The sequence below is a fragment of the Pezoporus flaviventris genome, unplaced genomic scaffold, assembly GCF_033815535.1.
Source record: "Pezoporus flaviventris isolate CSIRO_AGI_PZ_B2104156 unplaced genomic scaffold, CSIRO_AGI_Pfla_v1 ptg000066l, whole genome shotgun sequence".
In the NCBI taxonomy this organism is placed as follows: Eukaryota; Metazoa; Chordata; class Aves; order Psittaciformes; family Psittacidae; genus Pezoporus; species Pezoporus flaviventris.
The window spans coordinates 13451601-13477488 of NW_026892614.1; the positions used below are offsets into that span (position 1 = coordinate 13451601).

Genomic DNA, 25888 nt, shown 5'->3' on the forward strand with positions numbered 1-25888 from the left:
TTGCAGCAGAGCAAAACACCTTCCTGGGCTGGAAATTTAGCTGAAAATCACCTTTTTCTCCCAGCACTGTTGTATCCCTAGGCAAAAGGACACCCCAAAACTCAAGCGCTGCTTTCCTGCCAGGGCCCTGTGCTCCAGGAGGAGTCCTCCTCCAAAGGCTGCCGGCTCCTGCATGTGTGCCCTGACCCAGGGAGATGTGCCAAGCATGGAGGGGCTTTAGGGCAGCTCCTTGAGGAAGCTCAGCACCTGTGTGGGGGTGCAGTGGTAGCAAAGGGGTGCTCTGGAGCCCCCCACCTCAGTAAGAGAGAAGTGAGACAGGTAGGAGCAGCTTCCCACCTCCCACCCTTCTCTACCTCCTCACAGGCAAAACAGGCAGGTGACCGCCTGCAGCAGAGGGAAGCCCCTGGGGTTTTCCTTCGGGCTCCCAGGGAGTCCCTGGCCAAAGGATCTGGCTCTGGGAAGGCAGAGGAAGGAGTTGTCCCTTTGCAGGCAGCCCCTTATGCGTGACCATTGGCAAGGGCAAGCATGTCAGGCAGGGTGAGGAAGTGGCCCTGGCTGCCCCCAGCCCACCAGGGACATCACGGCAGCAGGCAGGTTTCCCATAAGTGGAGTGGAAAGCTCTTTATTTAACCTGGCCCCCCCCACCTGCCCTCAGCCCCAGCCTCGCCTTGTCCATCACCCCTCAGAGTGTGCCACAGCTACTTTTTTGGCAGGCTAAGCCAAATAAAACCTTTTGCAAGCCAATGCTCTGGGTAACCCTTTCCTCCCCACGCCTGGGAGGATCACACAGCAGAGCGGTGGGCACCCATCCTGCATGATGCAACACACAGCATCATGCCCAAGGCTGCTCCCAGCACTCCCCAGACAGCTGCAACCCAAACAAGTCACCCAGAGCTGCTGCCTCAGGCTGGGGCTCTGTCCCCTCCCCAGCCCCACCACCCGCTGCCCTTCCTGTTAGACAGCACCCCATGACAGCGGGCGATGGGTGAGCCCAAGCAAATGACGACAGACCATCACATTAGGGGTGTGACAGAATGACTGGTGATTTAATGCTTCTTGAAGTTTTTTGTCTCCTTCCACAGGGCATTGGTTTTAAAAACAAACAAAACGAGGCAAAATAAATTAATTTATGTACACTTTACATACACTGTGTCACATGGAGCTTTGCAGCAACGGTAACCAGAAATCATTACAAAACAGAGAGTTACATGGCTGTTGCAGGCTTTCAGCAGCCTGCAACCTAGAAGGTTGTCATCCTGAGCATGGTTGGCAAAGTGATCATGTAAACATGTTTAGAAGCATTTACGGTGGACAATGGATGGGCCGGCTTCATCGTATTCCTGCTTTGTGATCCACATCTGCTGGAAGGTGGACAGGGAAGCCAGGATAGAGCCACCGATCCAGACGGAGTACTTACGCTCAGGTGGGGCAATGATCTAGGAAGAGCCAAGAGAGCAGAGATCAGTAAACCTGCAACCATTGCATGGCACAGGGTTTGTGGGAAGGCAGAAGGTGGCTGCTCCTGCACCTGGGTCCTTCATGCTCCAGACTTACCTTGATCTTCATTGTGCTGGGGGCCAGGGCTGTGATCTCCTTTTGCATGCGGTCAGCAATACCTGGGTACATAGTGGTACCCCCAGACATGACATTGTTGGCATACAGGTCCTTCCTGATGTCGATGTCGCACTTCATGATGCTGTTGTAGGTAGTCTCATGGATACCGGCAGATTCCATACCTGGCGACAGGGAAAAGGGGAAACGCAGGCACAAGTTAAGCAACAGAGCGAGAGCTCTACAGAGGACTTGGAGAGGCGGAGCTGGCAGGGGAGAGGAGAGGGAGTGGGGCACACACACCAATGAAGGAAGGCTGGAAGAGAGTCTCGGGGCAACGGAAACGTTCGTTGCCGATGGTGATGACCTGCCCATCAGGCAGCTCGTAGCTCTTCTCAAGGGAGGAGGAAGAGGCAGCGGTGGCCATCTCGTTCTCAAAGTCCAGCGCTACATAGCACAGCTTCTCCTTGATGTCACGGACAATCTCACGTTCAGCTGTCAGAGGGGAGAAAAGGCATCAGTGATTGCAAAGGAGAAACAGGGAACGCTGACACCTTCTCCATGGGTCTGCTGGGACTCCAAACCCCTAGCGTCACACAAACTCTGAACAGGAAGCACTCATGGGGCGTGCAATGGGGCAAGAGGCTGCAGCACCCCAAGACATGCAAGGGTCAGAAGCGAGAGGGGATGTTCTGGGGCAGGGAATAATGCTTACCTGTGGTGACGAAGGAATAGCCACGCTCAGTCAGGATCTTCATCAGGTAGTCAGTGAGGTCCCGGCCAGCCAGATCCAAGCGCATGATGGCATGGGGCAAGGCATACCCTTCATAGATGGGGACGTTGTGTGTCACACCATCACCGGAGTCCAGCACGATACCTGGGGAAACAAGAAGCAGCCACCTGAGACACAGCCCACAAAGAGTCCTGCCCTGGGGACAGAGCACTTGTCAGCTGTCAGGGACTAGTCCTGGGCATCCTTGCTTGGGGCCAGCGGGACACCTGCACTCACCAGTGGTACGGCCAGAGGCATACAGGGACAGCACAGCCTGGATGGCCACGTACATGGCAGGGACGTTGAAGGTCTCAAACATGATTTGGGTCATCTTTTCACGGTTGGCTTTGGGGTTCAGGGGGGCCTCAGTAAGCAGGGTGGGGTGCTCCTCAGGGGCTACACGCAGCTCATTGTAGAAGGTGTGGTGCCAGATCTTCTCCATATCATCCCAGTTTGTGATGATGCCATGCTCAATGGGGTACTTCAGGGTAAGGATACCTCTCTTGCTCTGGGCTTCATCTCCTACGTAGGAGTCTTTCTGACCCATACCCACCATGACACCCTGCAGGGAGAAAAGCAGGGGCTCAGCAACCTCTCCAAGGGCAGCAGCACGGGGCTCCCCAGCAGGCCGGTCATCCTCCCTCCATGCAGCAGGCTGGGGGGCAGGGGGCACCCAGAGCCACGGCTGCGGCAGAGCCTCAGGGCAGGCTCAGAAGGGGACGGCGCGTACCTGGTGGCGGGGACGGCCCACGATGGAAGGGAACACGGCCCTCGGGGCATCATCCCCGGCGAAGCCAGCCTTCACCAGGCCGGAGCCGTTGTCGCACACGAGCGCGGTGGTCTCGTCCTCGTCGCACATGGTGCCGGTTGTCTGCGGGAGCACGGGGGGCGCGGGCTCAGCCTCACGGCCGGCCGGCAGCAGCGGCGAGGGGCGGCGGGGCCGGGGCTCGGCAGGGCTTACCTGTGCTGGCTGCGGTTCGGCGCGCCGGACGGCTGGCAGAGAGGCGTCCCGCTGCTCGCAGGGTAGCTCGTGTGCCGCCGCCGGACACCGACCCTTTTATCACGGCGGCGGTCGGCCCCCAGGAATGCGGCCCCGGCCGTCGCCATATTTGGGTGTCGGGCCCGGCGCGGCCCCGGCCCGGCGTTGCCCAAAGAAGGCGCTTCTGGCCGCGGCCCAGGTGAGCCGGGCCCGGCCGTATAAGGCGCGTCTGCAGAGCCCCCCCAGCCACCCGCGGCCGCGGCTGAAATAATCCCCCGGCATTGCAGGGCCCGCTGAGGAGCAGGCAGGTGGGGGCCGCCGCCGCCGCCCTGCGGGGGACAGCGCCGGGACTCGGCCTTGCTGAGGCAGCGGCCGCAGCTGGCTCGGGCCCGGGCCCGGCGGAGTGTGAGGGCGGAGCGGGCCAGGGGAGGCAAGGGCGCTTTCGGCTGCATGGCCGTGACTTGCCGCGGCCCTGAAGTTTGGGGCCGCAAAGGGAAGCACGACCCTCAGGTCTGAGAGTATAGGTGGGCGCCAGCGGGAAGAAGGGGCTGTGAGAACAGGTAACATGATAAGGTAGATCCGTGGTTTGCACGTAACAGCACTGCATGTGGCGATGGCCACAGCTTTACACACCGAGGTAAGAAAACAGTGTGTGCTGTTTCTTTGCTGTGATTTAAAAATGGGAAATAAACGCATGAGATGACATCTGTTAGGCACCTGAAGAGACACCCAGTGAAGCATTAATCCCAGCAACCGCCTGATCCCTGACGTAGCTGTGAATGCTGGTGACATTACTGAGTGTCCATTGATGGCCACTGAGCTTGGCCGGGCAACGAGGGGATGCTCCAGCTACCACTGTGGCTCACGCTTTCCAAAAGGAGTGCGGTCTCACAGGCAAGTCATCTCTGACAAGACAAAGGTACTATGCAAGTGAAGAGGAACAGGACATCTTATACGGCTACAGATGCTTAAGCAGAGATTCCATGTGGGACACTTGAGAGACTTTATAGAGACATTCCAGTAACCGATGAAGAGGCAGAAATGCAAGCAGATTTTCAGCCCTGCTAATGAGTTGATGCAAATCAACCTTCAAGACCTTCTTTGAAGGCACAACTGGCCAAGAGTAAAGCCATTTAAAATTTAGTGAGTCAGGAGAAGAGCAAGAAGAAATGGTAAGCCAGAACGGCTCATGCTGCGAGGAGTCTCCTGCAAATGAAGACATTTCTGCAGCTGATTTCCTCCATTGCAAGGCAGAGCAGATGGGTCAACAGAGGAGCAGAGAACTTTTCTCTGCATCTTCCAGTTTGGCAGTGTTCCTCTTTACCTTTGGCAGATCTCTGTTTCATTCTGCTACAGATTTTTTATTCCTGTACTGAAGTATGCTGGGGACAAAACACGCTCTTCTCTCATACTATTCTTCAACTTCTTGTTGAAGAGTAGTTCTGTCATCAACAACTGGCTGTACAAAACTCTGAAGCCTGAAAGCACTTAAAGGCATCACAGCCATCAAATCTATTTACAGAGCTGTAATGCTCTGCTGTGGCTTCCAAAATACAGACAGTTGTGTCGAATCAGAAGTCAAGTAACAGAAAGCCTAACATCACTGAAGGATAAACATTGTTAATCCTTCAATGAAACCTGACACAAGCATAAACCTTGTTTCTTTTCGCTTTCTCTCTACCCCAATCTAGTTTACAGCAAAACCCCCAATGCCAATGTTAAATTTTTAGAGTCCTGCACAAAAGATCATTTTCAGCAGGTAGATCTAATGTTTTACTGGATGTTTTACATTCACTGAATGAATTTGGTTTTGGTCTCAAGTCAGAAAACATTTGAATCACAGAAAGGTTTGGGTTGGAAGTGACCTTAAAGATCATCCAGGTCCAACCTCCCCTGCCATGGACAGGGACACCCTCGACTAGACCAGGTTGCTCAAAGCAACCTGTGTAGCTAACAAATGAGTATTCTGTCAGGTAACTCCACTCTCTCTTTGTACAAGACTTTTTGCTGTAGAAACCAGGAATTTTCAGTTTTGAAGTTAGTTTCCAGAACAGAGCTGGGCACAAAGATCACTGTCCACAAGGCACAACTTCTGAAATGGATCACGAATGATAACTGAAGCTTTCCTGCCACTCTCGTGACAACAGAGGATAGGAGTGTGGACATCTCATACAATATGTGCTTTCCATTACTGAGAAAACAACTGTTTAAGAAACAACATACAGTTATTCAAAAGGAGCTATACATACTCCTTAAGCCATTTTGACTTAAGGGTCTTTCTGTCCCCAGGTTATTTGTTTTTGTTATGTGTGGAAACAACCTAAAGCTCTGGCATGACCTTTGATACGCAGTGGTAAATGAAGGCATCCTCCCCATACAGTAATCTGAGACCGGATTTGAGCATCAGGATGGCTTATTACATAATGATCCAGGGGAAGGAGAGAAGGAACAGCCCCACATCCCAGCCTCTTCCAGCTTCCCAATGGAATAGTGACCAGCTCAACATTCCTCATACAAGAACATTAGACTTCAGTTTCGACGTGGAAGTTATTTTAATGAGGTTTTATTTAAGTAAACTCCTTCTGTTCTGGCAATAGCTGGATGGAAAGCTGCTGTACAAATGCCAAAAGCCTCCCAGCCCAGCAGTGGAATAAAACATTAGTTGCGGAGCCTACATGACTGATTGCTTCCCGAGAACCTGGAGAACACTTCTACACCAGCTGGAATAAAACCAACCCAGCAGAGGAGCCAGGCACCTTGAAGCAGATGGACAGAAAAGGATGAACAGAAACACTTCCTTCTGAAGCAAGCTTCCCTGGGCTTACCCTGCCACCCCAGACAGAGTACAGAGGGTTGACAGTCTGGGAAGGGGTAAGATACACCTGAAGTGTTTATGGTGGACAGTCAATTAGAGATTCCACTTCAATCAAAATTTGTCTAGTAAAAGTTCAGGTAGAACATATTTGAGCAGGGGGTGGCAACCATTTGTTCTATTATTCCCTTTATCTCAAAATGTTAAATGTGGAAGCAACTTTAAAGTGACTTTCAAGCAAGCATATGGAATAAGGCTTTCAAGGACCCACTCCTTTGAAGCCACAGCTGGCAGCTCTACCCATACTTCTTTCTCTCAGCCATGCAAGGCTGCAAAACAGCAGAGTTTGCTTCTTAGAACAATCTTAGAAGATGACTGCTAGTGCATTTCTTTCCCATATTAGTTAGAACCGCTCTAGATAAATCTATTCTTCCAAACATGTTCAGACTCTCAGCCCGGCTTACTGTATTAGTACAGAGAGGAGCGGGAGCATGGAACGGGAGCTGTGCTTTTAAAACTAGAAACTGGATTCTCTTCAACCAGTTTAACTTCTGACCTTCTCAGCTGTTGGATCAAGTTATTGCAGCAGGCAGCAAGCCAGACAAGTAAAACATAAGGGCATTCAAGTTGCTCTGCACGGTCTCTGGCTGTTGAGCTGCTTGCAACAGCAAGGTGCAAAGCATCAGAATGGCAGCAGATTTTAATCTTTGAGTAAAAGTTACTTCAGTCAGAGTAATTAAAATTGAAAAGTCAAATGGATTTTTATTCCCACATCAGAGAAAACTAACTGGGGCAGAAAATGAGTAGCATCAACTTATAGAGAACAAGGGACCGAGCAAGGAAGACCATGCTGGACTCCCACACTTCCATCACTGCTTTCTAGGTTTCTTCTGAGCCAAGGCTCAAACAGTTGCGGTGAATGACTGCATGGTGAGCTGCCAATCTCATTTTTACATATATTCTAGAAATCTGGATAGAGCTAAAATGAAAGTTGCACAGATAAAATATTGAAATGTTTTGAAAAGTTTGATGTTACAGATAGAAACTGAAAGAATGGTGTATTTACTGGACCAGAGGACTTAGAAAATTGTGCTTTATCCTTTTCCACCCCAAACAGGCTGAGTGACCATTGTCAACCCAGTTACCCTTTTTTGTGCCAGTAATCTTTAATGCAAAAGTGAAATTACCTAGCGTCTGCAGCAAAAAACATTGTACAAGAAGAGAGTAATCTAATAATCATTTGTTTCTGAGGTAAGCTACACAGTCACCCAGCATTAACATTATCAGTATGAAACCCCAGCCCCAATGAAGAGAGATCAAAAGTTTCCCCACCTTCTGCAGTGGGTCCCACATTTCACCCTATGTGTCTGCACATCTTTGAGTCTCAGGCAGGATTCATACTAATGAAGATATAAAATGAAACAGCAAGTTTAGAAAAGGCCCAGCAAACGAAAACTTTCTCGTTTGTCTGAAAACACAACTCTGCCTCCCCTCACTAAAGCACTGATGTCTATACATTTAGGACCAAGTGTATTACTCATGTAGATTTTATTACAAAGTTTTAACAAAACAAATAAACAGAACATAAAACAGTACACAGGAATTTAACAGCTCTTTAGAAAAAGTATTTTAAAAAATAGAATCATGCTTGTCCCTGAACATAAAGTTCATAGTTTGCCTTTAACACAAATCTGAAGTAAGGATTACATTTCAAGTTGCCAAGTTCATTTGCTTGCAGCATGTCATTCACCTCCGGTAAATACTCACTTAGTTGAACTCCTACAACACAAAACCTTTTATTACAACACTGATAAATGTACCCTGCATTAGCAGTTAAGATCATTTTTAAGTAAACACCTGTGCCTGCCTCAGAGTTAAATTACTCTTTTGGAATTGAGAAGATCTAATCCTGTTACACATGTCAAGAAATACAATAAAGCTTAAGTAACCTGTAAAACTGAGTTAAGAGCTTCTCAGTGAATTTATGATTAAGCTTAAAATCCTGAAACATAAAATCCAAATCTTTACGTAACACTTCACCAAAATAAAAAAATAAAGCAAAAAGAAAGATCAGTCATGTAGTAAATACATTTCAGCCTGGGTTGTAAAAATCTCACAAAGGAAAAGATGCTGGCAGGACTGAGGACACAAAATCAGAGCTGTTCTGGAACCTTCTCTCTTCTGGAAAAGGTTCATATGCAGTAGTATTTAAAACAGACTTTGACTCTAAATGGCTTCCCTCCTCTCCAGCTGTCACTTCCATGGCCATAACTTCCCATGGTCAGGTTTAACTGGGGGAAATGGATCATTATTTTTTTGCTTTTGGACAGAGAAACCAAAAGCAAAAGCATATTTAAGCTAAAATAGATCAAGCTCTTTTGAGTGGCAGTCAGTTAGTTACTAATCCTGCACCTTACAGAAGACATGCATTTAACTCCAGAAGGCATCCTTTATTGTAGTAAGAAACTGCTAACAATCCAATAGCTGCCCTACTATGCAAATAATTTGAGGGTACTAAGATTGTAACCAAGAGATCTGCTCATCTCTTATCCCCTCAACACATCACAGAGATCCAATGAGCTCCATGGGAATGTAATTAGTGAAATGCATATAGAAGTCTGTATTACTCAGAACTTCTTAAGGCTACTTCTTGCATATCAGTATTCATCTTAAGCAGCTTTTGAAAGGAGTAAACAATTTCAAGAAGTTTAAGTATACTTTACCTTCTTTCAATAGTTTTTGGAGTATTTTCACAAATATACTATCTTTAGATGCTTCAATTGGATCATCTTTACCATCTGAACTGGACCATCTGAAAGAGAATAATTTGTGGAAAGAATTGCACAGATGAAACCAAATGAAAACAAGTAAGAACCAAATGCAGGAGAACTTGGTAAAGTATCAAAGGTAATTAAACCATGTTCACACAGAAGTGTTGTGTGCTTGGCTATAGCTCGAGTTTTTTTTCCATCTTGTGTTAATTATTATTTATTCCAAGAGCAAAACTGCAATAAAATTGCACTACTATAATGTAGTCTAGTTAGGAAGACAAAAGAAATGCTTCCTGTCTTGTAAACTGTAAAAGAAAATATTATTTCTTTGATAAAATAATCCATAAAGAGAAGAATTGCCTGTTCTTAGTAATCATAAGAATTACCTGTTCTTAGTAATCATATTTTACAATTGAGATGATGAAGGTATAGATTGTAGAATAAAGCAAGAGCATCAGTTTGCTAAAAAGTTTCACATGTTTTACCCTACGCCAATAAAAAACACCCTACACCAATAAAAAAGCAAACTGAGGAAAGAAAGAAAAAAACCCTGTAAAATCTAACTTTCAGGCCTGTAACAGCATCACAGACACAAACCATAGTTTGTCTCATTTGTGATTAAATATGAAGGTGGAGACTCGTGAATGCAAGTCTTATCTCTGCTAAAAAAGTTTTTTCTAAGAGAAAGATTATTTTAGATGACAATTTTTCACCGTTGCAGAACTTTGCATGCAGCAGTTTTAAGCCAACACCAATCTATCTTGTTTTGCCGTGGTTCTGACCTTTCAGTTGCTTAAACTTCCTCTTCCATATGTGAAACTGCCGGATAAAACCAGTTTTTGTATCACTCTCTACACAAACATGAACCTCCTTGGGCCAATGGGACACTCTTCCAAGAGATCCCAACCTGGCACCCAGAAGCTGTTACTGACAAAGCCTCTACGCTTCACTGAAACCACAGGTTGACCCTGGATGTCACTTAAACTCACAAACATCTAGGATTTCATCTTCAATTCTACTGGGAAAAATGTGAGGGAAGGAGGGAGGGAAGGGGCCTGGGGAATTTTCTCCTCCTAGGCACAGAGGACAGCAAGGACCCTACCAGAACACCAGAAGCACATTCAGCAAGGCTCTCCATTCTACACAAGAAGCTTACCACCATTTGTAGCTGTTAAGCTAGAAAACAGATGCCATCCTTAAAAGTACGTACTGTAACGTCAAACATTTACTTTTGCACACAGATGAAAGCTAACACTACCTCTTTTGAAATAGCCATCAACCTCTTTGTAAGCTTCTGAAAGCCTTGCTGGACTGGAAATGCAACTGGGATATTAAGTTTTCTAAACGCTATTCAAGTGATCTTGAAGTGATCTAAATGCAAAGTGATCTCAAATTGCATCTGGTTAGCTAGCAGAGTGGGAAAAGTTGTGTCAGCACTCTGTGTGACGAGTGCTTCAAATATTATGTTCAGATCTCTGTTCTCAGCCCAGGCTGAACAGGTCATAAACCAGTTACTGGAATGGTGCCATGTAGGAGTTCTGGATTCTTCTGTCTTGAAAAATCACAGAAAGGGAAAAAATACTTGGAATACTATAGGAACCTGCTTCTGTATATTATTTGTGTCACATGGGACAATGACTTATTTTCTTCAGACTTTGGAATCTATCCTATGTATAACTGTGAATCCAAATGCTGCTTATTTCCATTTTAGTCACAAATGGCACAGTACAGTTGGAACATGTTCTCTCCTCATCTTTCCCTCCTTAGGTCCTCCTGGAACATGGATGAGCATTAGAAAAGGTGGATAACTTCCAAAAATTAGAAAGGAAAGGGAGGAAATGCCATTTGAGTTATTTAACTTGGGAACAAACAGCAGCACTGGCTGATGAGGCAATTCTTCTGACCAGTTGGATTCAGCCTGTATTTGGTGGTGAACACCCCTGAGAATGGCTCTTTTAAGTAATATTTACAGCTTCAATCCCTTACAGTCAAGAATGCAGCTTTAACTCGAAACGGTCATGAGCTTATCAATGTGGTACAATGGCCCAAAATAAGTGAAGTTTGCAGGAGTGACCTCAGCTTGTGTTGCTCTTAACTAGCTTCTGTCTGAGATGCGTCAAAAGAAAAAAAAACCTTTCGGCATCAGTCATTTTCTTTTACCTCAGCGAAGGGCTCAGGAATGAAAGCTGCACAGGTACATTTCTGTCTCAGGTGCTAAGAATGCATTGTATGTTGCCAGGGAGCTAAGTGAACAAAGTCATACAGATTTTTTTTTTGCTGGGGTTTCACTTTACAAACAAAAAGCCACATTCTGATGAAATACTTCATACTTTGCTAACCTTATGCTATGAAATTCAATCTTTTCAGTGAGCTAGAGAATAGTATACCAAAATGCAATTCTGGAACAGCTATGTCACAAATACTCCCAGTAAATTATATTCATATTGGACTTACCCATCTCTTTGGAGAGCCTTACAGAGAATTTTAAGTTTTAGATCATTTACATCCACTTCCTCACCCTTCAATTCATATAAGGAGAAAAGACAAGTAAGTTAAAAATTTTCATTATTTTCTTAAAGAAATAATTGTTCCATCACACAGATTATACCAATGCATTAGATTCTTCAATTGCTGAGCCCTGTTTTTAACATAGGGTATTTTAACTGATGACCTGATTGGACTCTTGAAACATCAAGGACTGTTTATTTCCATTTGAAAATATTGTCTTAGACTTTCATCACCACAGGACTGCTAAAGACCAGCTACCTCAGTTTGGAAAAGGGCCTATTTTAAAGCACATGAACAAATACCAATTTGTAAAATGTGGTATTCTAGGCAAGTTTCATTTTAACATGTGCTAAATGATGACTGAAGTCAAGGTTCTTTTTTCAGCATGGCCAAGCTATCTAGCATGCATTAGTGTCCACATTAGCATGTGTGTTTTACAAACATATTAGTAAATCTCTTCAAAGATACACAGCTGTCCTGGAAAGGACAGGCCCTTCGTTGCACAGAAACTTTCAGATAATTGATGTCAAACCCCCTTTAAAAATGTAATGTCAGAAAAAATACATGTATTTTTTTCCACCCCTCAATATCGCAAAGCATCGCACCTACTTTAAATTCCCGTCAGAAGAGATAACAGAAACCACAAACACTTGAATTTAGAAGACTGAAAGCAAGAGAATGGGTCTTCACATTATGCTACACTTTTGCAAAAGAAAAGTAGAGAAAACTAGGCAACAGATAGCTTTTAGACCCTAAACCACCATCTCTAATTCATGCTGACTGGTTCTACACCAAGTTGTTAGAGACTCAAATAACTGAGCAAAAAATCATTTTGAAATCTCATGCTTTTAGAGTGACATTTATCTGGATAAAAACCCCAACTTCATCTCAGTGTTCATGAATTGTGTTGACAAGATTTCAGAGGAAAACTAATTTAAAAGAGAACCAAATGAGTTCACTCAAGTTTATTTCACTGCAAAATGTTATTATTTGTACTATTTATGTTGTAAAAATGAAGGAAATATTTATTACAAAAAGAAGTTACTGAATTTTCTTTTTAAACTAAAGAAAAAGAATTCAGAGTATGTATTATGTACTACTCTAAGCAATAATACTCTGTCCTTCATACATGAAATATAACATAGTACTAAAGACAGGACAAGTAAACATACTCATACATAAAGCAAAAAAACCCTGAGTAGTTAATAAATGTTACTCAAAATAAAAAAATAATACAATTCAAAACTTAAAAATTTAAAAGCAATTATAGATATTTATAATTATCAACCCAAAAGTTATTGCAGACCAACAAAATGGCACAATGCTGTTTACAAAGCACTACTACAGAGAGGATTTTAACTTGGAGCTCTACCAGGCTAGCGGTAACTGGGAAAATCAGAGAAGAGCTCTCATTTTCAGTTGGTAAGGAACACTTTCACTAAAATAACACAACTCTAGCTTTTTAGCAAAGACTGTTGTTAATTCAGGTTTGATGCTCCTCAGAAGCTGACTTATTTATGCTTAGTGAAAAATTGCTCCTGACAAGATACTACATCATACAAGGAGATAGTGAGAAAGCAGATAGCAAATCTGTGGTTCAATGCTATTAACATGTTAAAAAGCTGGTGACTATCCCACATTATCTCCTGACAATCAGAGGAACTGCCAATAGGGAAGATACAAGAACTAAACTCCTGCAAACAGCTGATCTTAATCCTGTTCCTTAAGGAAGCAACACTCTAAAGAAGAAACTCTAGACTATAAATGGGAAGTGAAGATGAGGAGTGTCATTTTTCTTAAATGATCTAAACCACATTTGGCATTAATTCTCCAGCGACTTAAAAACAAACTGAAAACACACATCAGGAGTTATGTTCAATTACTGTACACTAAGCTAATTTGTTAACTCACTACAGATGCACCATTCTAGCTTAAATACCAATAATAATAAATAAAAACATACGACTCTGGGTTAGAAATCCTTCAAAAACTTTTCCTACCTCGTCAATGTATTCCAGCAGATCAAGTGCTTTCTTGAAGTCATATTCATTGGCCCTTCTGTTCTCATCACATATGTACATCTATGATGAGAGATTAATGCAGAGAATTATTTTTAGCTTACAAACTAATGTAACTGATATCATGGACAACTCATTGTGGGAAGACTACTGTGTATTTTTTCACTTACATGACCTTCTCACGAAAACATGGGGGTTGGAACTAGATGATCTAAAGGTCCTTTCTAACCCTAACCATACTATGATACTATGACACTATGATTCAACGACAAGTATTTTTGCAGTATGGAATATACTTAATGTTTTAGAGCAGCATTCCACTTACATGACAATGGTCCGTGGACAAATGATACTGGATATTAAGGCTGCTAGGTTTCAAATTTAAATACCATTTAAGGCTGTAACATTCCTGGATTATTGTAGCCAGAGCTCAGCTTCACAAATAAGCTCTCAGAATGATTTTGGTAATGAAGCTCAAAGCAGTACTTAAGCGCATGGACTGCCTTTCACCCTTTAAAACGGAAAAGTTTGGTATCAATATTTCACACACACACACACACACACACACACACACAACCTCTAAATTAGTACTTCAAAGGAAAATGAACATTAACACTATTTACACTTTCTGAGTTTCATTCTCACATTGCAAGTAGCACGTATGAACACTGGTTTGACAATAACAAAGAATTCAGAAGGAAAACTGTCTTGGTGCCAGCACTTGCCAAGTCACTCTTCCCTAATCCCACAGGTAGCCTCACTTAACAGGCAAGTGATGACTTCAGAATCTGCTATTATCTCTGCTAAGAAAACTGAGAGAATGTAAACAAGCACACTATCAGCTTTTGATTTTCCACAGGATTATGGGAAAGTGAGGAGCTGCAAAACTGACAACCAGCCAAAACCCGATTTGTTTTACAATGTATCGTTACTCACTGAATGTTTTTTGTGTGCATCACTGGATGGTAAAAATATGCTGTCAACAAGGCAGAAGCAGTAAGGCTTACTGGTTCCTGGCTACCACCAGAAAGGGGTGTGGAAAAGGAGTCAGAGCTATTACTGATCCCAGTACTGGAGCAGTTCATGTATTTGTTTCAGTGTGGGTTAGGTTTTTGTTTGTTTTACAAAAAGAAAAAGGAAATAGAAATACTTTGGGTGCCTCTTTGCAACAGGTGACCAAAAGCCTCTTCCTGCTTCTAGCCGTTTCTTTTTCTAGATTGCAGCATCCCTGCCCACTAAGGTGGAATCCTTTGTTCCTTCTGCCTTCCAAGTTCTGCCCTACTGAGAATGAAACAGAAGGTAAAAATTGTCTCACACGCAGAAACTGCCTTAGACCAGTAAATCAGCTTCTGATACTGACTTGATTTGCTTTTTCTCCTAGCAGCACTCGAAAGCACACATTCAGCAAGAAGAAATCTGAACTAAAACCAGCATTCTGAAGTTTGCTGCTGGCAGAAACTAAGCAAAGATAAACCTATTAATACATCAGATCTTTAGGTACTTTGCAAGTCGTATAAGGAATAAAGACAGCTGTGATCTTCTCATTTATTTTGTCACACAGAGGCAGAAAACATAGTGGAACTTTACCTGTGTAATGAAGAAGATGAGATACTTACATCAATGAGCTGAGATGCAGACAACACTGGCATATCATTGAGGTTCAACTGCTTCTCTGCCAGTAATTGTTCAGGAAGTGTCTCCTGATGTAACAGAAAGCGTTCCTGTTCTGATATTTCTTGTAGTCGTTTAAAGAAATGAATGTTTCATGTTATTAAAATGTAATAACAAATTCTATGGCACAGTAATAACTGTCAAGTCACAGTATTATTCAGGTCTGCAAGTGTTTGCTATGATGCATTCTGTTTGGACACAGAAATACTTCCACTTCAATACGGCCATCCTGGTGAATTAGTTGTTACTTTCTACTCAGGTTCCCAGTAATGCAGACTAGTAACTCTTCCTTTTTCCCAGAACCACAAAGTGAATGCACAGAATTTGAGGCAAGCTGTTGCACTATGCAGGGAAGTTAAGTTGGCTGCACTTTTTAGGAGCTACCTTTTGGCTGAAGACCCATGCCATGGACCTGCTCCATCTCATGGATTAGTCCATTTTTGAATGTTTTACTTTCCAGCATCATCTGCTTGGGGGTTAGAGACTTATTATGCTGAAGCAATCAAAAAAGAATAATTTCAGCCACACTGTGTGAACCCTGCCCTGCCTGCCCCGTTCCACTGGATGGTAGAAATGGGACAATAATTCTAATGAGCACTTTATCTGTTTACATAGATAAACAAAACATGGCAGAAATAATTATCAATAGGAAACTGACATACAAAGAGTATAAGATTTAAAAGCCATGTCATGTGTCACATAGAAACATGTAGTGGAGTACAGACCAGACCAAATTTTGAGGGTCCACTGGTCTACTCAAATAAAGCACTGATTTCCTCATTTTTCTACAGTGTTCCTATTTGAGGATTAGATTCTTCACATTGGCATAGGTGTGTGTTGGTTTGGGGTTCTTTCCCCACAGTGGTGAGGGAGCACCTCAAAAAGCAAATCTAAGCTTTAAGATTTCACGCAATGTTTTATAATTTAAAAGGCAGATAATATATCGTTATTATTACAAGCTACAAATAATTTGTTAAGCCTACTTAGTTATCATCATTTTCCCTGGGCTTTTTCAACAGGATCTCTTTTAAGAATTGTACAGAACATACACAGATAAATATGAAGATCAGCAAAGAAAGCTTGAGCAGTAACCTTGAGAAGTATTTCAAAGCCTCCCCCTGGTGGCCAGAACCAACTTAACTGTTAGCACAGAATTTTCCAGCCCCCAAACTCACAGCACCATGTGCTGCAGTGTCAGGAAAAGGGTATTTTCCAATGTGACAGGAATGGCAAAGCCATTAGAACCGTTACATTTGCTCATGAAGCAGAACAGGTATTCCTATTTTTCCCATTAACATCCTTTCAGTTAGAGCATCATGGAACACTGTCACTGTAACCTTTCTAAATACAGAGAGTAAGATGCTGAGAAAGCACTTTATCACAAATGTATGTATTTGCAGGTACATTATACCAATACAGTATTGTTACAAATGTATGTATTTGCAGGTACATTATACCAATACAGTATTGTTACTGATTTTCTTGTACAACTTGAGTCTCAGGACTTGAGAAGAATTTAGAATTGAGAGCTATCCAATCAACAGGCTTTAAGAAATTAAAGCATTTTTACTTTGTATCTGAAAAACAAAATGCAGCTTCACGAAAACACACTGCGTGAAGGGTTAGTAAGTTTAAGCCACTTCAGAACTGTCTAATGACTTCGTAAAATACTGAGCAGCTTCTTATCTATGCCAATATTTTCTGTATTATTAGAAAAACTGAAAAGATACAAACTTCCCATGCTCACAGTCCTAACTCAGAGGTGAAAGTGAATAGCTCAGGGTAGTCCCTCACATTGTATTCTTTATCCTTCCTACTATGAGCAAAATGATCAGCTATGATCACATTATTAGAGCCCTCAACCTAACAAATTAATAATCTGCAAAATTACCGTGATTCTAACTCAGTAACTCCATTAGTCAATTCTTCACTTTGCTGTTTTTATTTCTTACCGTCTATTTTCTCTTGCAGTATGTCTTCTGAGAAGTCAGATGCCAGTGCAGCTAATTTGCTCAAGCCAAGAAGTGTTTTCTTCTTTGCAAAATACCGTGTCTCCGTATTTGCTAAAGTCTGCAGTGTACTGTGAGCCTGAAATTAATAAAGAGGTTGGAAATCAGCTAAAGTTAATATCAGAATGGTAACTGGTAAGCATTTAATCTGAACTGCAGTCTCACAGCTATTTATAATTTGTAATATTATAACCCTTACTTTTAAAAGTCACACAACTTGCACATTAAAACTCTGCATTACTCTCTTCAGGAAGAGACACAGATCTCTACCTCAATTACAGCCAGTCTTTTCAGTATTAATCAAGAAAAACTATCTTATGATCAAAGGATAAATTGCAACTTCACATATTATACCTCTGGGATCTTATTCAAGGCTAGTCAGAAAAGACAGACGAATATGCTTTGAGAGAACAATTTCACACGCAGACTGATTTACTTGTTAATTCAGGAATCTGACAAAACAGAATTATACATGTAACTGCTGCAGTAGACAAATTCTTGCCTGTACGTTTGGTTACCAGACAAAGGAAAAGAAACTTTTTGAGCACTTACTCAGAAAAACTATCCAAACCTAATTACTTGTGTATTTTAAAACCCTTGCCCATCTTCACAGTGCTTTGGTGTAACAGAGAAAACCTCTGTCAACACAAATGGAATATTACAATACTCTCAGGGTGGTTTTGTTTGTGGTTTGGTATTTTTTTTTTACCTCCCTCTTTGCTATTGTTTTAATAGCAAATACCAAACGCTGTTTGCTACTAACCCCCTCCCCCCCCCAATTTGTAAAAAATGTATGTAAGACATTAATCAATACCTTTTTTAATTTTGTGATACCTTCAGGTTACTTTCAATAGTCTTGAAATACAAGTTTCAGGTTTTCCCTCACTAGATAACCTGGTAACGCTACTGATACTCACTGTATTACACTGTACTCACTGTAAACCCCCAATTCCATTCACGTAGTGATCATGCAATCAAACAAAACTTCCCTTGATAAAAGAATACGAGTTACCAACACGGGATGAAAAGCAGCCCTAATCTCCATTACATGGTGCAGTGGCTTATATGATATACCAGATGGTGCCTGGAGGGAGGCTTTGGTACTCCATTAATAATCTATCATCTCTCCCCTAACTCATCTAGATAAGCTGTTTTTTGATGATGAAGTCATAACTACATAATTTTTCTACTTTAGTATGTACTTGATTTGTTTAATATGCAATATTTCAGCTTGGTTTTGTTTAAGAAGACCTACCTTTTGCAAATCCTGACTATTGATTTCATGTAACCAGCTCAGATGCTCATGAGCTTGCAAGAAATTGGCCAGCTGTCCATGCTGAGCAATAGGCTGAGATAACAGCTTCCCTCGCTTTCCTTTTTCCAGATACCAGCGAAACAGGAAATCTGAAAAATTCTGGAGATAACAGCAATATGAACACATTTTAAAAGTCACATTTAAACATCTTGTTCTTCTTGAGGCAAAATGCTTCATAAAAATACAGTTGGTAAGAACACGGTAAAAACCTTCTTAACAAAATAAGACACACACAAGTAATGTTGATGAAAAATCTATGGAGTCATGACAGAAATAGTGTTTAAAGAATTCATGAGCTACTCTGCAACAGATGCTGTTCCACCGAAGGATGCGGTGTGTAACTGAACAAAGGGCCAAATGTAAGTTCTGCATGTTAACCCACAGGAATGGGAACAGGTAACACATCAATCACAGTCCCAGTCTTGTATTTTTCACTTGTTCCTTTGCTGCCCTCAGAACTCTGCTCTATTTCCTTTCATGTATTTCTGTTTACTTCTGCTGTCACTGTTCTTGAAACATTCCATCCTATCTCCAAGTGAACCTACAACTTTACTTCTCCACCAGTTAAAAATGGTGCCTTAAAAAAAAAAACCAAGCTCCTCTATTTTATCCTCAAAAACTTCAATAACTAATAACTTCAATAACTAATAACTAAAACAAATAACTAATTCAGATTTGAGGTTTGCTTAATCTTTACAGAGTAATTTTAGAATACTGCTAAATTTTAACTGCATTAAACAGTTCTAAAAATCAAGTTTGAGGAGGCCATCAGTCTGATATTCTACCCATCAGACTTGATCCATGCACTTGCAACAGTCATTTCTCTTCAGAAAGTTTTACATTTTTCCTTTAAAATAAAAGATGTGAAGGTTAAAAAAGAAAAAAAAAAAAGGATACTTTATCCCCTTCTTTGGCAGTAAATAAATGTTGAATCCTTACTATTCAAAACCTTTAAAATAATTTCTGTCCATTACGGGTATTTTTTCTTTTAATTAAAAGAACCTTTCTGTACGCTATTAGGAAACCTGTAGACACCAGGATTTCTCCTTCCACAGTGGCTGTGGAAAACTAAACAAAGTGATGTCACCAAATCTCAAATTAGGAAACTTCTGTCCCAGTCCCACTCACTTCAGGAAGTCTCTACGGCCTCTTCCTTAAGCTTTCCAATCTTTCAGCAAACTTAGAAGTTTTTAAACCACATTTTAACACTGGAAGAGTTGTCCAGTAAGTACCTAGCAGGGCAATAAAAAGACCACAACAATATCCCTACCTTCTTACTCAATTCTTAACTAACTTTTTATTAATATATTTAAAAATCTCATTCTCTCTTCTGGAAGTTATCCTTAAATTTACATTACTTTGATGTAATAAAACAACCGGACACTGACTACGGACCTCAGTGAACAAGTCACAGAATGCTAGAAAGGCATCAAGAGTGAGACAATGTATCTGAGGCACAGAAAAGGTCCCATGAAAAGCCACTGCCCATACAGCTAGCACCCATATTTCTCACTACGTGCTTTGCAGTCTCAGGGTAATACACTCCATTGAGTTCTGAACACTGAATGTTGACTTCAGCTTTCCACGTTTCCCCCACATGTGTATGTAAATACATATATGTATTAAAGAAAAAAAAAGAAATCATAACTTTTGCAACATTTCAAGCGCAAACTTACTATAAAAAGCTATATAAAGGAAATAAAAAAGTTACCTGATCTGCAAACTGATTCATGTATCGTTGTAATCTGGCCTGGTTGTCTGTCTGCTCACACATCTGCACCAGGATATCAAAGTCATGGTACTTCTCTGCTAAAGTGGCCGCCATCTGATATTGTCCCAGGGAAACTAACCAAGAAAAAGAAGTTATCAAACAAGCTTACATTTGACTGTAAGATGATGACAAAGGGCAGAGACCAGAAAAATGAAAACAAGTTTCAAATGTTCACGAAGACCTACTTACACATTCCGAAAGAAATGCTCACCTACTGCATACACATCCTGTGCACATGTAAGCTGACATACCTATCACCTTGGTCCCCCAATGCAAGAGGGAAGAAAGAATACTAAATGGATGGTATACATTCCCTTTTCTCTGAAAGTGACCACCATCTGCTATTTGTGCTGAGGGGTAGGTTCAGCCCACGACTTAATACGTGTAATAATAGTCAATTACACAAAGTGAAAAATCAGCAGGCAAAGGCTTTTGACAAAACCACAACAGGTAAAGCTAACGGGGTTTTTATTAAAAATACATTATTTAAATTCTTTTTGGTTCAGATACATGAGTTAGCAGAGTATTCAATTTTGTTTGTAAGGAAATATGAACTTCAGATTGAACGTAACAATACAAAAAGTATTTACAAGCTAACAGAGACCATAAATATCAGTGAAACCAAGAATGATAGCTTAAGAGACTTTTCTTAAGAACGTTAGGGGGCAGTGGTTATTAGATTGTTCTATTTTGTATCATTCAGTTTGAGCCTAAAAAAAAATTAACTTCATTAAGTTACTAAAACTATATTTACTCCAATTTATTTCCAATTAAAAACGGGGCTTTGCTTTCAATTACTCATTAAAGACCTGACCACATCTGACACACTAAACAACAGGTTTGATTCTTAAATAACCATGATTCAAAAAGTAACTTTTTCCCGATAAACACCACAGCATGTAAGTTTATGTCACCTTGCAACAACATAAACATTTAGAAATCCATTTATAGGCTATTTTCAGCCAAGTGGTTCAAGATAAATTCCTGCCAGAAAACACCAAGTTAGCATAAGAAAAAAATTAAAGCAGCAATGTGTTTGATTAGAGGTATGGGCATGCATACAGTCCTGGATGCAATTCTGTGATCTGTTTTTATTTTGTAAGTATCTCCTTAAATCATAAAACCAGTCTTTTATAATCTGAAGGCAAGTGTGTAGAAAAAACAGAATTCATACACAGATGCCATTTACTATATCAGATTTGCATAATGTTCTTATCAAACAGAACATTTAATCCTTGTGTTAAGGAAAACAGACAGTACTTACGGAGGGGAGACAAGAGTTCTGTTCTTCTCTGCTTGTATTCCATTTCCAGATTGCTGTATCGCTCTTGATCAGCAGGGCGGTCCACGGATTTCAGCTGAGAAGCATAGCCATCCAGGAAACAGTCCAGTAGTGCCACCAACTGCTCAGCCACAATGCTGCGGAGGTTACTGTCCACCTGGGGATATACCATCTGCAGAATGATTCCATGCTGACGGATTACTGCTGCACGAAGGCCACTAGATGCTTAGGGAAAGAACACAGTGACCATTGAAACAATGATCCTATCACCAAAGGAGCCTATGCTGAAGTACAACATTACAATTACTATGTATAAATAAAAAAAATAGAAAGAAGAAAGCTAATAAACATTTTACTCTTAAAAAAATGAAAGCAATACTATAAGACAAAACCAAAACAAGCACATACTCCCATCTTTACCTATTAAATTTGGCCAAAATGTAGTAAACAAAAGGAGAACAAAACCAAACCCACACCCCCTAAACTACACAGATCTATCTACACTGTCAACTGTCAATACCAGCTGGTTATCAGAAGAATCACTTGCAAGATCTGTATGCAAAGTACAGAATACACACAAGGAAAAGGCAAGTTCTGTTAACCTGACTGAAATACTTGGATGTAATCATCAAGACAACATACCAAGATAGCTTGCATGGGTCATGCTTTTCAAAAGATTTATCTTGGGAGCACTAAACAAGCGTCTTTTATACACAGAGGCCACAAGGAAGCTTAAGCACCAACTGGAAAGTGGTTGTTTCTGCAAACATTTGTTCTTGTAGTTTTTTTTGTTATTAAACCATCAAAACAAGACACTGTTACGGAAGCAGAGAATCATCAGTCCTTTTAAAACAGTTATAGATCACATTTCATCAATCATTTTAATATTATGTATCCCATAGGTGAGCTATTTCCCAAAACTGTTTTTTTGTAGTCAAATTTGTATTATCAGTACTGGACAAAATAACTGTTCATCGATTCATTCCATTTCATTCTCCAAATGAAACCTTTGGGTTCTCCTATTTTTACTGACAACCTTGTAGCAGCTTTTAACAGCAGGTTTAACCTTCAGATTGAAATTCATGAAAAATATTTTTGTTTAGGATAATAATAATAATTTCTCACCTGTCCATGGAATATATTCAGGTTCTCTTTCTGGAAGCTCTTCTGGTTTGTATAAAGAGGCTCTAGACTGACGATACTGACTAGCAGCTTGTAGCATGTCCTATTTAAAGGCATAAGTATTTTGAAGTCTACATGCATATACACACACTGTAAAAGCTACTGCATACTGGCTTTTATAATTCTGAAATGTACTTTTAATATCCCTCTTCTTTCTACACCCCTCAGTTGTATAGAACATACCGATTGAGCAAGAAACCTCAGTGCTCAAGCAGAAGCTTTTCATTCTTTGCTACACACTCATGCTTTCACAACTTCCAAAAATGCTGCAACTTCTCAAATTCTCTTTAGCAGTGACTGATAAGTAAAAAGAATGTCCCTAATTCTGCATGAGACCATCTTTTCCTTCTTAATGTATGTGGATATGTGCACATTCACTTTTGTTCTCATGTCAGCAACCCAGATGTGCTGCACTCAACTTGTTCAGTGCTCTTCAGTATTTACCTTCCCCTCCCACAAATATCTTAGTTAACACAGTTCTGTACCTTAATGATGTTGTTCACATTGACAACTATCTGGGCCCACTCAATTGATTCCATAGGCATATCTTTCAGGATTTGTTCCTCTTCTTCTAGTAAGCATTCGAAAATGGAATCTATCTGGGACACCTGAAAGATAGAAAGAAAAATCACAGTGAACACAAACATACCCATTGCCACCTGATGCCAGAAAATCAAATCATGAGTTGCATAGAAAAACAAGTAAGCATTAGTAGAAACCACATCAATAGTCAGAAATATTAAAAGGTATCAACTACTGTAGTGGATAACAAAGTCATCAGCTTGTATTTCATACAATACTTGGAATACAAGAATTATCTGCTTTCTGGACTTAAATCAAAGAAAAAAACCCCAAAAAAGCCAAATCAACCTAATTTTTGAAGGCAACTCCATCAACTTTCATTAAGCACATTCCTCCATCTTCTGAAATGCTTGTCAGTAGAATCTTTGTTAGATAAAGCATACTGGATAACAGATCTGCTTGAAAATAGCAGACTATTATTTCTATTTTTTCTCCATTAGCAACTATTGTCCTCTATAGGAAAAGAAGTTTTCTAAAAATAAATGTTTTGTGTATTACTTCTTTTCAAGAAGGAAAAAAGAAATAAAGACTGGGGGCTTGACTGGGCCATGGCCCAAACGTAGATTAACTAGCTCAGATTGACTAACGTTAGAGAGGATGAACATTGAGACCAAACTGATACAATTCCATCCAGGACAGATCAAAGAATCTCTTCTGTCTGGAAAGCTTCATACTCTTCAGTTCATGCCTTAAAAATAATAATTTAGCAAACACTTTCTGACAGGCCAGAGAATTTCATTTGTTTTTTTCATTGCTCATCCATGTCAGTTAGTTAGAAATCCTAACAACTTTACTCCTACGACATAAAATTTATCAGAATTCATGTTTCAGTTGCAGACATAAAAAAGCATGTGACAGAAATACCACCGCACCAACCCCATTTAAGAGGAAATTGTTTAATGTTGAATTGATTTTCAAAGGGATAATTTCCAAAGTATACACTAAAGCACTGCAACTTTTACTGCATGTGATACTATACAACAGTTTAGAAATAAGATGTTTCTTACCTCTCGAAAGAACACATCTGCAGGGGTAAGATTTGGTGAAATATCACACTCCCTTTTGTTTAATGCCATCAGTATAGCAGCATTCACTAGATCAGGCAGCCTGGAGTGGTGATTCTTGAGAACAATAGCTGCTGCTAGTTTCTCTGCATGCTCACAAAGCAACAACCGAGTTGCCATAGGCATGGCTCGCACTGGAAAACTGCCCAGACGTTCAAACACACCAACCTTTTAGTAAAAAATACAAAACACCACATGCACTTCAAACAGTGTTCTAGAGGAGTCACGTTAAGACAAAATAATACTCTACTGTGTGTGCTCATACCAAAAGAACAGTTTTACCTGATGAAGAAAGTCAATGAAGAAGGAATGTGCTTTTGTCTTATCCTCTAGCTGATGAAGAAGAATAAGAGATGTGTTGCTGAAACCAACTGCTTCTAAAAAAAGAGAAAAATCTTAGATCAGAGCACTTGGTATCTTCATTTCTGAGCAAGGATTTTTTTTTCCCCTCACAGGTAAACACATTTCTGTGCCGCACAGAAACAACAGCAGGAAGCATCATCCACCTGTGACTATTTACTATGTGAACTTTCAGACTAAGTCCCTGCTCAGTAACTGGCAACTGCTGCCCAGAGGTCCTGCAGACAGTTTTAAATTAACACTCTTCATAAGAGACAGGGAAGCATGAACAAAACTGTTTCTTGCTGAAAACATTTCTGATTTAATCCTTTACATACAACAAATACTTGAAAATAAATTTCTCTAGTCCTCTTTTTGGCAATGCCCCAGAGGGACATGAGCTCATTCTATCCAGAATCTAAGCCTACCAAAAGGTGTGCAGCCATGCTGACAAAGGGCTAAGCATGAGCAAATAAGATCTTTCTCTTAATGTATCTATTTATGGAAAATAATTCAAAACTATCCAAGGAATCATAGGAACACTAAACTGACACCACCTGTTCCTTGCACAAAGTACTCTTCTCAGAAATCTGTTTTCTTTGCTGCTTGTGGTTACTATATGAAGACAAGAACTAAAAACAGTAGCCTGCAAGTTTATCTGGCAGTCTCATAAGATGCATTTTTTAGCCTTTCTGGAAATATACCTAATGGTGATGGACAGCAAGGGACAACTATACCTTCTGTGAAATGCTTTAATCATGATTTCATCTGCAATGATGAAGAGTTTTCTTCCCCCCAACAAAAAGAAACAGACCCAAACCAAAACAAAACCTCAAAACATAACAAACACCACATTATATTTACCTTCAGGTACAGATTCAGCCCATCTCGGATCAGAGGCAGGGTAATCATCTATTAAGTCTACACTGATCTGAGTCACTGCCCTATCCAGTTCAGTATCAGAATCCAGATCAGTGTTACTTGGAAAGAGCTCAGTTACCATGCTTTGTGCATTGACTATATCTTTCCTGAAATAAAAGAAACACAAAGTATGTGAAATAAAAACAGCAGATAGGATTATAGGAACAAGAATCACTCAATAGGATTTTCTGATATCCTTTTTGTGAAGCGCTTTAGATTATAAACATCAAGCATTGTCTGGGCTCTCTTTGAACTAACTGAGGATAAAAGTTATTCTGATTCTATGAATAAAGGTACTCTGACTCTTTGCAAGCAAGCAGGCTGTACAATTTATAAAATGA

The 25888-nt window shown here is 40.9% G+C and overlaps 2 protein-coding genes across 3 annotated transcripts in view; both read right to left on the reverse strand.

Annotated features, from left to right (window-relative positions):
* Positions 1-1018: 1018 nt before the first annotated feature.
* On the reverse strand, positions 1019-3416 carry ACTA1 (actin alpha 1, skeletal muscle). The gene is made up of 7 exons (XM_061471292.1): positions 3285-3416; positions 3054-3194; positions 2561-2885; positions 2267-2428; positions 1855-2046; positions 1555-1736; positions 1019-1436 (listed from the first exon to the last, which is right to left on the reverse strand). The coding sequence occupies exons 2-7, from the start codon at positions 3180-3182 to the stop codon at positions 1293-1295; spliced, it is 1134 nt and encodes a 377-aa protein (XP_061327276.1). The 5' UTR covers positions 3183-3194; positions 3285-3416; the 3' UTR covers positions 1019-1292.
* A 4229-nt stretch (positions 3417-7645) lies between these two features.
* NUP133 (nucleoporin 133) overlaps positions 7646-25888 on the reverse strand; it is a 32059-nt gene continuing 13816 nt past the window's right edge. The window contains exons 13-26 of one of the 2 annotated variants that reach the window (XM_061471289.1): positions 25491-25654; positions 24570-24661; positions 24231-24455; positions 23127-23249; positions 22585-22684; positions 21442-21684; positions 20118-20251; positions 18347-18505; positions 17035-17170; positions 15028-15146; positions 13394-13474; positions 11340-11404; positions 8838-8926; positions 7646-7893 (exon numbers count right to left, since the gene is read on the reverse strand). In XM_061471289.1, the coding sequence (XP_061327273.1) occupies positions 7757-7893; positions 8838-8926; positions 11340-11404; positions 13394-13474; positions 15028-15146; positions 17035-17170; positions 18347-18505; positions 20118-20251; positions 21442-21684; positions 22585-22684; positions 23127-23249; positions 24231-24455; positions 24570-24661; positions 25491-25654 (1867 nt within the window). In that variant the 3' untranslated portion in view covers positions 7646-7756. Of the gene's footprint in view, positions 7894-8837; positions 8927-11339; positions 11405-13393; positions 13475-15027; positions 15147-17034; positions 17171-18346; positions 18506-20117; positions 20252-21441; positions 21685-22584; positions 22685-23126; positions 23250-24230; positions 24456-24569; positions 24665-25490; positions 25655-25888 lie in introns of both variants that reach the window. The other variant, XM_061471288.1, reaches the window with a different exon arrangement.